This window comes from Cheilinus undulatus, linkage group 17, assembly GCF_018320785.1.
Source record: "Cheilinus undulatus linkage group 17, ASM1832078v1, whole genome shotgun sequence".
NCBI lineage: Eukaryota > Metazoa > Chordata > Actinopteri > Labriformes > Labridae > Cheilinus > Cheilinus undulatus.
In genome coordinates, this window is record NC_054881.1 from 3338570 (window position 1) to 3354064 (window position 15495).

A 15495-nucleotide genomic window follows, 5' to 3' on the forward strand; every position below is an offset into this window, starting at 1 on the left:
AAATTCCCTTTTCACGACAACATGCTGAGTGTGCTCGTCTGCAGGAGCTCTAAATTTAAACCGTGTTGATCCTTGTTCTGTTTTCCTGAAGCGAGGTAGGCTCACAGGCAGCGTGACTCAGACACTAGATATTCATGTAATGCTCTCCGGCTGGCGTGTTGCTGCTCGCTGCACATCACTTTGATACTATCACGTCGCTCCACTTAATCAAAGTGTTTGGTTTTGCTGTGGCAAAACACATCAATTATGACTTTATGTCAGAGGCTGTCAGTTCATATTCAGCCATTACTAATGTGGAAAAACAAGGAGCGAGGAATAACAGAGAGGAGGTGGAATTACACAACTGTGCAATTAACGCTTACTGTCACAGATTGATGATCTGTGGATCATTTCTGTATCAATCGATTAAAGTCTTTGTCATTAAAGTGTCAGGAAAAGTACTCCCAGTCTAAAGTGACGTCTTTGTTTGTTACTATCCAGCTAAAAAAAAAGTTATTTTATCCATTTAAAATCATCATAGGGATTAAAAGAAGCTAGAAAGACGACAGTTAAACAACGAGATTTTTCTTTTTGAGTCACCAAACCCCTTAAAATAGTCATCAAACATAAATCGAAACTTTCTCTGCAGAAGTATGGAATTTCTGGAAGACTTATTTACATCACAAGGTGGACCAAAATTTCCAAGAAACACAGTATTAGCCTAAAAAAGAGGAATTCAGAAGATAGTGGTTTAGGGCAGAGTCCAGAAGTGGTGTATGAGCAGTCCTACGAGACAATTCTCATTTTTAAGAAAGTCCAAACATGCACTTCCTGTGCAGCTGTGCTGCTCTTTTAGTTCCATCTGTTATGCAAGGGCTGAATGATTTGGGAAAATAATCTAATTGCCATTTTTTACCCCAGTATTGCAATTGCGATTTGAGTTGCGATTATTACTAAAGTTCCTTATATTGTGTTTTTAACCAGCCAACACAAGCAATGAATAAAACTATATAATAACCAGCACAATATTAGCTAAAACTAGAGCTGAAAAATTCTGAAAAATATGTACCTGTGATTATGATGATGGTTATGATTATGGCTCGTACTGCAAATTGGATAGGAATTGGTGTATTGAAAAGAGTTACAATTATAATGTAATTCTTAAATTTAATAAGAAAAAAATATAAAAAAAGAATGATTTTTTGTAAACTATTCTAAAAAAAATGCCTGTGGATGATTGCATATGTCATGCACAACATCTCTGCTACAAAAAAAGTTTAAATCTGCTATTTTGACACACATTTCAGGTTAAATAGCAGGCCGTATTGTGATTTAATCTAATTTTCAATTAATTGCCCAGCCCTAGTTGTTGCCTAATGGCGTTTGCACATCTACCATGTATAATACGGTAATTCAGCTGCCCATCACCTGATGATCATCAATGAGTGTTTCCAGTCAAACCAGCTTTCAGTGGTAACAGTGCGGTCCTGTTTCTTTAAACGCACCCTTTTCTCCCTTTACAAGGGAGAAAAGTGGCACCAGGGGTGCTGATGGCCTAGCAGCTAGGTCACACCCCATGTGCGTGGGTGGCCTGGGTCAAGGCTCCTTCTCTGCACGTCTTTCCCCCACTCTCCACCATCAATTAAGGCAGGGGTGTCCAAACTTTTCCATTAGGGCCACATACAGAAAAACATAAGGACAGAGGGACCACTTTTATAGAACTCTCATGAGGAAATTAAAGTTGGTAAAACCGATCTTATGTAGGTTAAACTGCTTTTAGTGATTGAGTACACCTAAATGAATTGTTTGTTTGGCCCTGGCTCTGCCCCTGAAATGTTATTGGTCCTGCTATTTGCTGCCATAATCCATCAGGATGTTTTTATGTTAACCATGTACAGTGTTCCCTCAATCTAGTCACAAAAACTCATTAATAAATTCTACCAGTTTTAAACTTTTTGCTGCGGAGATGTTATGCATAACATATGCAATCATTCAAGTGCCATTTTTTTAGAATAGTCAGCAAAAAAATCCTACCCTCTTAATTTTTGTTATTTTGTCTTATTAAATATGAGAATGACAAAACCTCTCAACGAAACAGTTCATATCTATTTGGCAGTAGGAGTCAAAATCATCAGAATTCAGTATTTTTAAAGAATTGTTCTGCTCTAGTTTAGGGTTAAAAGGAAATTAAGGAATCATAGTGTATCAAATAGCAATCGCAATATTGGGGGAAAAAATCACAATTAGATTATTTTCCAAAATCATTCAGCCCTACTACTACGTCATCAACTGCCATCGGAGGACTGTCTCCGTAGCTCCAAAGGACGCTGTTGTAGCGAGCCCAGAACTTTGGTGACTTTTCTGGGTCTTTGGAGATTAAATCCACAGCGTTACATCCGATAATAAGTGTTTTTTTATCCACTTTTAATCCATTTTCAATCATGTACTTTGACTTTCTTCTGTGGGCAGCCATATTTTTTGGCATGCAAAGCATTGTGGAAGTTGTAGTCAACCAGTTGCGTCTCTACTGCGTAGAGGAGACGCAGGAGTAGAGAATAAACAATGGTAAATGCAACTGTTAATTCACATGTCCACCATTATTTACTATAAGACTATTATACAGCGTTTTAACGTCGTCTAAGTTGCATCTTTGTGAAATAAACAAAGATAATATAAATATAAGAATTTGTGTTCATGCACAGTATATATCCTGTGTATATCAATGTTCTTATTTCATATATTGGCCGATATATCGGATATCGGCTTTTTTCTAGACCCCCAATATCAGCATCAGCATCGGCCCCAAAAATCCCATATCCGTCGGGCTCTAATTATTTTGATTACATGATGGTGTGATAGCTTACTAGACAGCGCAGGGTAAAACTTGTGAAAGTTGTTGTCAGTGCCCCTCCCATTTTGATTTCTGCCGCCGCCGTGTATTTGGGCGTGACCCTTACTATGATGTAATCACGCACACACGCTAGCCAGTTCCAAATGTGTGTTCAAGAGTTGCCAGGGAGGACTCTGGAAGATCCTTCCCACAGAAGAAGGATCCTGGACTTTGAGAAGCAGCTGTTGTGTGTCTGAGCAGGTTATACCAAGGGTTCCCAAACTTTTCAGCCTTTGACCACCAAAATAAAAGCACAGGTGACTGGCCACCTCCAGAGCTAGTTAAAGCATATGATGTTGCACAAAGCTTCAGTACAAATTTACATTTAAAGGAGTCTTTGTACACATTACTGGCATTTAAGAGCAAGTCTTAGATATATGTTTTTTTTAAACCTGAACTCATTTAAAGATTTTTTTTTACAATAATGGATACATCACAGAAATTATTTTAAATTTCTCTTTGCTGCTTTGAGAAGCATCCCTTGTCTTGGGTTCTGTCCCCCCACTCTGGGAACCACTGCTTTGTACTATACCTGGTATGTTTAAGAATAGGTATTTATAGGTATTAAAAGTGTACCTCAAACACTGGATTTTACAGTAGGTGGGTATTTTAGGCTAGTCGACTAAATGCAGTTCTGATATGCATTCAATCAGATGTGAAATTATCACCTAGGACTGAGATTTTCCAACTTTACTCACCTACAGCTGGGCGTACTGTCATCTCAAGTCACCCAGTGCCCACATTGTCCCAGTGCAGCTGAGCCAGACTAGGAGGCACGAAGAGATCGAAGTCACCTATAGTCTTGTTTTCACATTTCAAAAAGCTGCATCAGCATCAACAGCATCTCCAGCAAACACAACTAGCAGTTAAATAATGACAAATATTCAGCTGGAGTTCCACGGAAAGGCTTATTTTCTGCCTGTTATTATAGGGTAAGCACTTCAGAAAGACATTGCTGCTGTTTTCAGGGTGATTTAGGATGCTGTCTGACAGTTTACTAAAAAGCCTCAAAGTTGAGGATCCTGTTTGCGGCTGTGCTCTTACCGTGGAGGCGTGTGCAGCCGTGCAACCGAAACGTCAAACAGGACGGAAATCTGTTGGGCCGTGGTCATCCATTTTTGCACTGCGTGACAAATGATCAGGCCGAAATTCAGCCTGACTTTAACGGGAGTCATGCAACTCCAAATTTGTGTCTGTTCCGGCTTGAAATTGCACAACATACGCCCAGCCAAAGGCACAACTCAGGTCCTGCCTAAATTTCACGGCACACTGTGTTCATTTCCAAACAAAACATCTTCCTTTACACACATTCCTGTGCTTGAAGTTGTTATAGTTGTTTAATTGTGTGTTGTAGTAATAACATATAGTTGCGCAAATTCCCACGGCACACCTAGACTCACCTCGAGGCACATGAGCGTGACATAACACCGTTTAGGAACCACTGAACGTCAGTGATTCCAGTGTAGATGTGCAGGTATGAAGCAGTGATGGGTCTCATCAGAGACGGTCTACAGCCAGTCCTCTGTACGCGGTCTTCCAGGCTGCAGGATTCAGGATTATAGAGCCTGATAGCTCATGGTGATGCAGCAACAGTCATACAGTGGGTCTGATTGGCATGTTTTTAATAGTTTCCCCAACAATAGAGCTCTATGGCACAGAGGAAGAAGATCCACACGCTATACTTGTTGGTAGAATAAAGAGCTGAATGTGTGACGTCTCTTTGTTGAGGCTTCACAGGCGGCATTGTTCAGCACATGTGTTATTGTTTTTGCTCTGCTTGTTTCCTCATTCTTCGCCTCCTTGTTAACACATCGGTATTTGGCTGCTGGTGAACGTTCAAAGGAGGAGGAGGAGGAGAGAGGGATGAAGGTTTAACAGCTTTAGAGAGGGTCTTTGTGGAATCAATACGCTCTTAGTTTTGGTCTTCTGGTTGCTTTTTAGTGCAGATAGTGCATGCACATCAATCTGATGTTTTCAGATTCAGATAAGAGTATACAGAAGATGATGCAGACGTTTATGCTCAGTTGCTCTCCCTGATTGGTCAGACCTAAACCATGTGACCGTTCACTGGAAACAAAGACTTCTCAGCAGTTAAATTACAGAGTGAGTACTAATTACAGGCATTGTCAAACATATAAGCTGCTGTAGATCCTGCTTTTTCTAACACTGCTGCTGCATTCAGACACAGAAAGGAAATGATTATTCAACAGCTTTGGAACAATTCCTATGTCAGCAGTGTTGCTCTGTGTTTTTAGATGTGAAAAAGTGGTGTTAGAGAGACTGTTTAAGCACAGCAGACTCACCTCAGCTGGTTTTCTGTCAAAATAAAGACAGAGAAGAACATCTTGTTCCTCTGTTTCAGTGGAGCTCTAAAAGAAAGACCAGAGAGACAGCTGAAGACATCTATGACAGGATAAATGTGCATGAGGGACAGATTTAGCCCTGACAGAGACTCTGGGGGCCAGATGTTCAAATAAACAGAAATTAAATCAATATTTTGGCCTAATTAAAAAATGATTGTGGAAGTATTTGTATTTTGTTTTCAAATCCCAGAGGATGAGCCCTGCCCAGTTGTGATTAAGCACCATTATTAACTCATTTTTGTCAATTTTTAACCCATTTTCACTACTTCATTTGCCCATTTCTGCAACATTTTTCCACTTATAGCCCATTTTGAAAATTTTGGCCACTTTTAAGCCAAAGTTTTGCCACTTTTCGCCCATTTTGTCCCTCTTTCATCTCTTTGTGCTACTCTTTAACCATTTTTTACTACTTTCCCAGGCTTTTGCTATATTTTTGCAGGCTTTTATAACATTTTTGATACTTGTTTCCCCTTTTGCCTCTCTAACCAAATTTTTGTCACATTTTAACCTCTTGTCACCACATTTCCTGCCAATTTTTGTCCCTTTGTGCCACTCCACAGGCCATTTTGCCACTTTCTAACCTCTTTTCACAACTTTATCTGGCCATTGTTGCAACATTTCTGCCACATTAACCACATTTTTGACCATTTTTGCCACTTTTAAACCAATTTTCCCTCTTTTTTGCCCATTTTGCCATTCTTTAACCCATTTTCCCTAATTTGCCTGGCTATTTTTGCCACTTTTAACTAGTTTTTGATACCTTTTGTCTCTTTTAGCCCCTAACCTATTTTTTGCCATTCTGTAATCCGTTTTAACCACTTTTGCTTCATGTTTTTTCACCTTTGTGCCACTCTTTTATCCATTTTTGCCACTTTTCATCTATTTTTCTAGTTTATAACTGCTTTTCATAAATGTTTTTGACCACTTTTTGCCACTTTTTAACCCTCTTTAGTACTCTTTTGCTCCATTCTTGCCTCTTTTAACCAATTTTTGATACTTCTGACCCCTTTTCACCACTTTCCTCAATTTTTGTAACATTTTAACCTCTTTCCACCACTTTTCCTGCCAATTTTTGTCCCATTGTGCCACTCCACAACCCATGTTTGCCAGTCTAACCCCAGGGATGTCCAAACTTTTTCCACTGAGGGTGGCATCCAGAAATATATAAGAATGGTGGTGCCACATTCATATCCCTCGCCTTGAGTATATTTAAGTAAGACCAGTCCAGTGTAAGTTAATACATACTTAGGGATTGAATAGGCCTGAATGGCTTTTTAATTACTGACAAGGCAAATAGAGAGTCATTTTCAGGATTTGGGGGATCCAATCTGATTTCAGGGGGCCCTGTTTGGCCCTGGTTACCACTAGCTCGACCCCTGAAATGCTACTAGTGTTGACATTTGCTGAAGTAATCTATCAGGACATTATTAATCACGATATCTTCTTGTCAAAATGTTTGTTTACAGAATCCACATGGTAATATTTTGGTTAGTTTGGACGTAGAGCTCGACTACAACATAAGTAAATTGAAGAAAGTGTCGGGGGGCTGAAGACTTTTAATTGCGCTGTATCTCCTCATCAATGAACATTTTCTATCTTGATGAATTTATGAGTTTGTAAATAGAAAAAATAAATTATGTTAATGGAAATTTTCTCTGAAGCCAAAGAAAACCTGCAGTAAGGTTTTATACAAGCCTGGAAACACTAGTTTGATGGTATAGATGGGGAAATAATTGACATTTTTAGTTTAAGAGAATTTAATCAGTTAGTTTAAGATATAAAAAGAAGAAGAGCTGCATCTAAAAGCAATAGAACTTTTATACTAAATGCAAAGATGTGGAGTTTCAGTTACCAAAACTGAGTATTTCTAAATGTCACACTTGGATTTTGTCTATTTTTGGAGCTTTTATAGCAAAAATAATCTGAAATTGAATAAAACGTGGGCACGATTGCTTCATTAAGTCCTAGTTTTCTCTCTAATGTGGTGGTTAATCAGTCTAATAATGATGAAGAACATTCAAGGATGTGTTCAGACTTGAAAGTATCGCTGCCGTCATTATCTCCTCTCTTTTTTGTTCACAGAGAGCACACCTGCGTCATCCTCTTACGTCTTCACGAATCCCAATTTCATTCTCCATTTCCTTGGCGTGCCTGAGGGCCGGTACCTCCTGACGGCGAGCACGCCTTTCTTTTCTTCTGTCCCTCTTTTTCTCCTTCGCCCCGCCGCGATGACAGCGACCGAGCTGCCAAGAAAACCTGCCGTGTGTTTGTGTTTGTGTGCGTCTGTCTCAGCGTGTGTGAACATCCAGTTAACTTGGCGACCCGAGCTCTTAAGCTCCACTTCAGGAGCGACACACGGGTCACATGGCACACACACACACACACAGACGGTCCTGCACAGCACCACACCTGCTCTGTCTCTTCTTTGTGCTCTCCGACTGGTTTTCAGGCCCTGTGGCACAAAAGAGATCGACAGAAGGTTTGTTAAAAATCTCAGAAATAGAGCTCAGCAGTGACAGCTCACTCTCTCCACAGCTCTGGTAGTAAATTTCCCACTCAAATCTTCTGTTGACATCAATATTTTTATCTTAACACCAAGCCAACCTGCTCCTGAAGACTCTGTCTGTCAACAAAAAATGTTTCTGCAGAAAAAAAGTGTTTACAAAAGATAGACCATCACTTTTCTTGGAGTAATGAGACTACACATCCCACAGTCCATTGCAAGTCCTGCAAATGACAGTTTCAAACTTCCAAACTATACACAGACCGTCTTTTCACATTTTTATGAAGGTTTTTTCCTCCAGAGACTGGACCTTTTGTGTCAAATGCATTTTTATTTTCACACCCTTTTTTAGGGTCATTAGCGCCGTGAAAGCTCAGCCTTCTCCTGGAACAGGAAGTAGTTTTTACCAAAATTATGTCCACACATTTTCTGAAGGTCCTGTTTCTACACTGGATCAGTTTTTAGAGCAGATGTTCTGGCCGTGTGTCTTTTTTGGGGTCTTCAGTCATTTAGGAAGAGATATGATGGGGGTCATTTTGATGGTGGCCCTTAAGGACTGTTTGAAGCCAAGCATGAACATTTCCACTTATAGCTCTTTATTTCTCTGAGATTTTCCTGTCTTAAATCCACACAAATTCCCAGAGGAATCCCTAAACACTGTGCAAAAATTCTCAATCATTTTTAGAGTATCCCATAAAAAGTATTCCAAAATTTCTCCTAATATTCCCTAAATGTTTCAGTGTAATTCACATCACATTCCAATAAAACTCCCAAAATGTCATGGAAATTAGTGAAAACCAATTTTCAAACAAATACAAATATATGTTCCAAATTTCCATGAAAATGCCTTAAAATTTTAGAGAAAATTTGCCTCAAAATTCAAATCAAATTCCCCGAAATTCTAAGTAAGTTTCCAAAATTTCCCTGGAAACACCTCAAAATTTGGGGAAAATTTCAACCCAGAATCCTAACAATTTCCCCAAATTCTCATTTAAATGCCAGAAAATTAAAGAACATGCTCCCAGAACTTCCAATCAAATTTTGCAAAAACATTCCCCCAAAATTTTTGTGAAAATGCATAAACATTTCCTAGCAAAATCCCACAAATATCCAAACATATTTCCCATTATTACTTCAACACTGTGGGAACGTTCTTAAACATTTTTAACGTCTCCCATAAAAAGTATTCCAACATTTCTTTGAATATTCCCGAGAAGTTTCAGTTAAACTTTATCATGAGGCCTAAACATTACAATAAAAATTCCTCCTAAATTCATGTAAATTCCTGTAAACTCTAAAGCAAATGGCAAAATACATTCCTCAAAGATCAATGAAAATTCCCCCTAATACTCAAACAAATTCCATGAACTTTCCATGAAAATTTTGAAAATTACAAAATACAACCTTAATTCCAAACAAATACAAAAACTAATTTTACAAATTTCCATTAAAACACATCAAAATTTCCAGTCAAATTTGCCCTAATATCCAAAGAAAATTACCAAATTCCCATTAAAATGCCAAAAATAAATAATTAAATAAATGAAGAACATGCTCTACAAAACTTTCAGCGTGATTTTTCAAAAACATACTTCCAAAATTTTCATGAAAATATTTAAAAATTTTCAAGCAAATCCTACAAATGTTGCAAGAAACTCCCCTAAATTTAAAATGATATACACTGTGTGAAAAATTGAAAATTAAGGCATTCCATAAAAAAATATTCCAACAGTTCTTCTAATATTCCCTAAAAGTTTGAGTTAAAAGCCTTAACATTTTAATATAAATTTTCAAAAGTTCAAGGCATATTTCTACTAGAATAAAAATGGAAATGACAGAAAATTCCCCAAACAGCCATACAGATTGTGTGAATTTTTCATAAACCTTTTTGAAAATTCCAAAGGACACCCCCATACCCATTAACAAAAAAATGCAAAAAAAATCTCCAAATTTACCTTAAAATGACCTTAAAATTTCAAAGCAGATTCCCCTCAATATTAAGATACAGTTTTCCAAAATTAGAATTACATTTTCAAAAAGTTGCTGAAAAAGTCCAAACTAATTCCCCCCAAAATCCAAACAGATTTCCCAAATTCCCCTTAAACCTGAACCCAGGCCACCTTCATACGAGCTGTATGATTTAACCATTAGGCCATCTTTGCCCCAGTTTTTATGATTTATTTTAATCTGGGCATTACTGATTTCTTCTGCTATTTTCCTGTGTGCCTTCTGTGTTTGCACACTGCCCTGCAGTCTCATGCCCTTATATGGGCATAAAGGGGACTGTCCTAGTGAGGAGAAACATGCACAAGCTTCCAGCTTATGAGACAGTTTCAGGACGTGTCATGAATCCTATGTAGATTTCTCTGGTAAACAGATTCTAGAAGAATCTAAGGAAGATACTGGTGCGTGAGGCCATGTGTGTACCTGTCAGCTGAGGTGTTGGTGTTTTAATTCCTCTGTCTTATTAAAAGCTTGGTTGACACATCAAAGAAATATAATCACAGATTTTAGACAATGGTTGAGGTCTTTGGAGCCCCTGACGTGTAAAAAATATTGCTATCAAAATTAACATCAGCCTTGATTGTTTTAAGTATTAAACTCCCAGGAAAACAGACCAGTATACACTCGTTTCAACCAACAGACATATAATGAAGCATATGATTAAAGACTTTCTTTCTTTGATTTGTGTTAAAATGTGCAGTTTTGACAACCCTATGAAAGCAATGACTGTCTGAGCTGCAGCCAGCACGCAGCAAACACGCATCCAGTCTGACACCGCTGTAGAGAGCAGATGTTTTCTGACCGCACCAGTTTTTCACCTGACAACTCCTCATTCTGAAAAAAAGAGTGCAAGTTCTCTGTTATTTAAACTGGATGAGTGCTGGGCATAGAAATGACACCTGCATCAGGTGGACAATAGGATGAACTCCTCTATGGCAGACCTGAACGCTTAGCAGCAGGAAACAACAGCAAATTGATGAAATCTGTCCCTCAAAGAAAACCTGCAGTAAATTTGGTGCTTTTGCGGGGTCAAATGCTTTTCTTAAATAGCTTAACTCCTTTTTAAACTGAGCACCTTTTCTCTTTAAGAAGTTTTAATCTTAGGAACTGATGTCTCTTCCTCCTCTTGCTGTCTTAGAAACAGAATGTCATTAAAAAGACAAGAATGATGGAAATCAAGCTCATCTTTTCAAGCTTCAGAAACATTAAAAAAACTTTTGAACTTCAATGAAAGTTTAACCCCAGTGAGCAGTGATTAACCTTTTAATCGTCTTGTATTTACTTTTAATTTTAATCAATTTCACATCACTTATTCAACATCTCCAAACTCTCTTATTGGGATCAGCCTCTGTTTACTCATTTTATCCCTTCTCTTGGTTTAAATTAAGCATTCCCTTTTGCTGGTCTGGTCCCAGCCTCAGTTAAAACAGAATCCTGTCTTCAAATGTGTGTTCTCAAACCTGCAGATGTTTCATAATGCGGTGTCTGATCGAGCCAAGTTCATCTCTCTCCATGATTTGCATGCTTACGTGCCCGTCTGTTTCACTTCCTCATGAGGGTGCAGCAACCCCCCGAGGAAGCCGAGTCTCTGGGTGTGTCGGGGGAGGGGGGGGGGGAGATACGGGACGAGCATGCAGACGGAGAAAATGCAGCCTGTCTGTGCGTGCATGGCGGTTAAACTCCGCATTAAAACATGGCATGATACCCACACGCTATCCAGCTTTTGCTATTAAACGCTGCGTTCATACATGTTTCTGTTTACGATGCATCACCATAGAAATGTGTAAATGTTGACACGCCAACTCTTCAAGTGTGACAGAGGATCCTAGAACCAGTTTATCCTCTTCCTGCCGTCCGTGTGCAGGCGTGTGCCAATGACTGATGCTCCGGTTTATGTCTTTAGCACTAATGATTTTGTTTTTCTGTCTGTTTTTGCAGGAGCCAGCAGTTTGGCAGTGAAAAGTGAAAAAGTGTGAGAAGCTGAAAGTCGATTAAAGGAGTCAGACAAGAAGAAGAAAAAGAAAAACGACAAAATATCCAAGATGGGGAGGAAAAAGATCCAGATAGCGCGGATTATGGATGAACGGAACAGACACGTAAGTTTAAAGAAGAATGCAACTCCTCTAAGATGTGGACCCACTAAAGTACACGCTCTAAGACAAAAGCCGCTGCATGACATTTGCAAGAATTTGTATATTTGCCTATTTGCATACAACCTGAACCTGCACATCAGCAGGAACTCATTACTTATGAACTTACATATAACAGTGGAAGCATTTCTATTAATGTGGAGCCTCTGACATGAGTTTGCGCACAAGTTAGAGCTAAGACAACTAAATCAGTGGAACTGACTTCAGCAGTCAATCTCCTAGTAAAGGCAAGCTACCGCCAGTGGGTTACACACCTCTGTGACCTTGCTAACTGTTGTTGATGTTCTGTTGTATGCCTCTTTTTGTTTGCATTAGCTTACAGCTATAAACAGACTGAAATTGCAAGCATTTGCACACATGCATAAAGAAGGTGCATCTCCTAAGAGGCTATGACATGGTGCAAGGTCACACTGACCTATGACCCCCAAAATCTAAGAAATTCATCCCTGAGCTAGAGTGGAGATTTATGCAAAGTTTGAAGAAAACCCCATGGTTGTAAACGATGGCGCTTTCACACCTTAAACGTTTAAAATTGAGTCAGTTTGTTGCAGGTTATTCATGCTGGTGTGAAAGCTGTTAGCTGCAGACTGAGTCCAGCTATAAAGGCGGCTCAGCGTGGTTAGTCTGTAGTATGAACAGGAACCAACTTCGATCTGAGGTATCTGCAGGAAGCATTGAGCCTTTTTGAATCAAACCAGCTACCGTAGCCAGTCAAATGGGTTAAAAACCGCAGGCAGACCTGAAGTTACCCATGTATGAATCTTAGCGTTGGTTCATGCAGGACACAGTAGTCATTCACCCAGCAGAGCTGATCCCAGTTATCGCCTCCCAGCTCCCACAGCCAATCACAGCTCTTTCTCTTAACACAACGGTGTATTTAAATATGACGTACCTCTCTCTAATCCCTGCTTACTTAATGCTAAAGCACCGCTCTGCTGCTGCTAGCAAAGCTTCACCGCCTCCACCCCAGCTCCTCCTTTATAGCAGTGATTCCCAACCTTTTTTAATAAGCCCCCGCCCCAACAAGACCCACTTGGAAAAATAAAACCTCAGTTTTATTATTTCATCGAAAAAAATCCCAACACAATAGTCCTACGTACATGTTTTTCTTGACATACTAGCTATCAATTATTATAATGATGTATAATAAAGAAGATCAGTTAATTGCCAAGAAAATCTCCAAATTTTTAAGTCTTAAAAGTGGTTAATTACAAGAAAAAAAAAATTACTTTAAAAGTTGTAAATGTACTTGAACCAAAATGTAGAATTTTTGAGACCATAATGTTTAAAGTCCAACCACTGTTTTCACCTTTCTCGCATTTCTTTTCACTTTACACTGTTGTAAATTTTAGGTTTTAAAACTTGACATTTTGAGTTTTTAGTGTCAGAATTTAAGCCTTTTTACACTTTGAAATTTCACATATGTTCTAGTAAATTTCTGACTTTTTGGACTTTTTTTTCCTGAAAATGTTGATGGTTTTGCACAAAAATCTAAAGATTCTCTTCATTTTTTCATCTTTTAGGTTGGCCCTTATATATTATGCTTTTCTCAGCATGGTTTAAAAAAATATTTATGCACATGTAATTTTGACAACATTAGAGAAGACAAGGTCTTACGCCCCCCCTAGCGGTGCCGAGGCCCCAGGTTGGGAGCCACTGGTTTATGGCATAAAGCTTCACCTCCTCCATCCCAGCCTCCTCCTTTATAGCATAAAGCTTCACCTCCTCCACCCCAGCCTCCTCCTTTATAGCATAAAGCTTCACCTCCTCCACCCCAGCCTCCTCCTTTATAGCATAAAGCTTTTCTCCTCCACCCCAGCCTCCTCCTTTATAGCATAAAGCTCCACCTCCTCCACACCGGCCTCCTCCTTTATAGCAGTGGTTCCCAACCTTTTTAGAAAGCCCCCCCCCAACAAAACCCACTTAGAAAAATTAATGGTTTTGGATCTTGGCATTGCCATAAATGTATCCGTCCATATGGAGATTTCTAGGCATGCACTTCCTGAACTCTTTAGACCAGAGCCTTCTCCACTCAGTAAAACTGTAAAACTATTCTGCAGTAAAACAGTTAAATATGTGACGAGTGTCCCTGACTGAAATCCATTGCATGGATATATTTCATATTTATCTGGGAAACCTCCCATAAAGCATGTAGGAAGGGCAGGACTTTTTTTTAGGTGATTGGACAAACATTTTTCTGTCAGATTCAAGATTTAGACTCAGAGCAACAAGATGAGGCAGTCGGCAGCTCCAGTAAGAACCTGAGCTTGGCAGAAAACAGCAGTGGTGGTTTTCCAATGGTGGAGCTTGTTGATGGAACTGATGCCAGGGCCGGTCGAAAGAAGTGCAAAAACATAATCTCTCCGCCAAGAAAAGCTTTCAGTGTGGCACTTTGCTCTTCTTTTAATATAGGAACTCAGTCCAGTTCTGATAAAATGGCAGCTATGCTGTAGCTATATCTGAGCTAATCGCTATAATGGCAGCAGACACTGCACATTCACCCCCATGAATAATTTACCTTTTTATTGATTTTATAAATCAGTCATGGTGAAGATTAACATGTTTGTTTGTTTGTTTGTTTGTTTTTTTGGCAAAAAAAAATACAAAATAATCTTCTTTAATGTCCAAGTGAAAACAGATTTCTACAAAGTAATGTCAATTAAATAAAAACATGTATGGTAAAATAATTAAGTGCATAAATATTCTCCCTATTTAAAGTGACCTAATTCAACAGAGGTCCATCCAACTGGTGCTAGTAATCTCACAGGTAGTGAAATGGGAATCAGCTGAGTGAAGTGAGTTTAAGGACACCTGTGTCTGGAAGCTCCAGTCTCTTATTAATCAGTATTCCTTGCTACCATTACACCATGGTGACAAAAGAACACCCCAAGACACTCAGAAAAGAAAGTATTGAAAAGTCTAAGTGAGGGGATGGAGACAAAAACATTTCCAGGTGTCTGAACATCCCCCAGAGTTCAGTTAAATCCATCATGAAGAAATGAAAGAGTATGGCACATGTGTAAATCTGCCTAGATCAGACCGTCCTCACAAACTGAGTGAGCGTGCAAGAAGGAGACTAGTGAGAGAGGACATCATGACACCTATGACTACTCTGAAGGAGTTCCAAGCTTCAGCAGCTGAGATGGAGAAACTCTGCAGACAACAACTGTTGGCTGGGTTCTTCACCAGTCAGAGCTTTAAAGAAAGACACTATCGAAGAAAACTCAGATTCAGTCTGGACTAGAGTTCACCAGAAGGACTGTGGGAGACTCCATGGTCAAGAGGAAGAAAGTTCTTTGGTCTGATGAGACCAACATGGAGCTTTTAGACCATCAGACAAGAAAAACACACCATCCCCACTGTGGAGCAAGGTGGTGGCAGCATCATGATGTGGGGATGCTCCTCAGCAGCCGGGTCTGGAAGGCTTGTAAAGGTAGAGGGTAAAATGAATGCAGCAAAATATAGGGAAATCCTGAGGAGTTTTATTTTCCAGTAAGACAATGAGCTGAAGCATGCAGAGAAAGCTAAATAGAAATGGTTTAAAGACAAGGGGAATGTTCTGGAGTGGCCGAGTCAAAGCTCAGATTTTGTGGCTAGTTGTGCAAC

At 39.3% G+C, this 15495-nt stretch overlaps 1 protein-coding gene across 4 annotated transcripts in view; it reads left to right on the forward strand.

Annotated features, from left to right (window-relative positions):
* LOC121524854 (myocyte-specific enhancer factor 2C-like) overlaps positions 1 to 15495 on the forward strand; it is a 64009-nt gene that overhangs the window by 15752 nt on the left and 32762 nt on the right. For all 4 annotated transcript variants that reach the window (XM_041810385.1, XM_041810383.1, XM_041810382.1 and 1 more), the window contains one exon: positions 11678 to 11835. In XM_041810385.1, the coding sequence (XP_041666319.1) occupies positions 11782 to 11835 (54 nt within the window). In that variant the 5' untranslated portion in view covers positions 11678 to 11781. The remainder of the gene's footprint in view (positions 1 to 11677; positions 11836 to 15495) is intronic.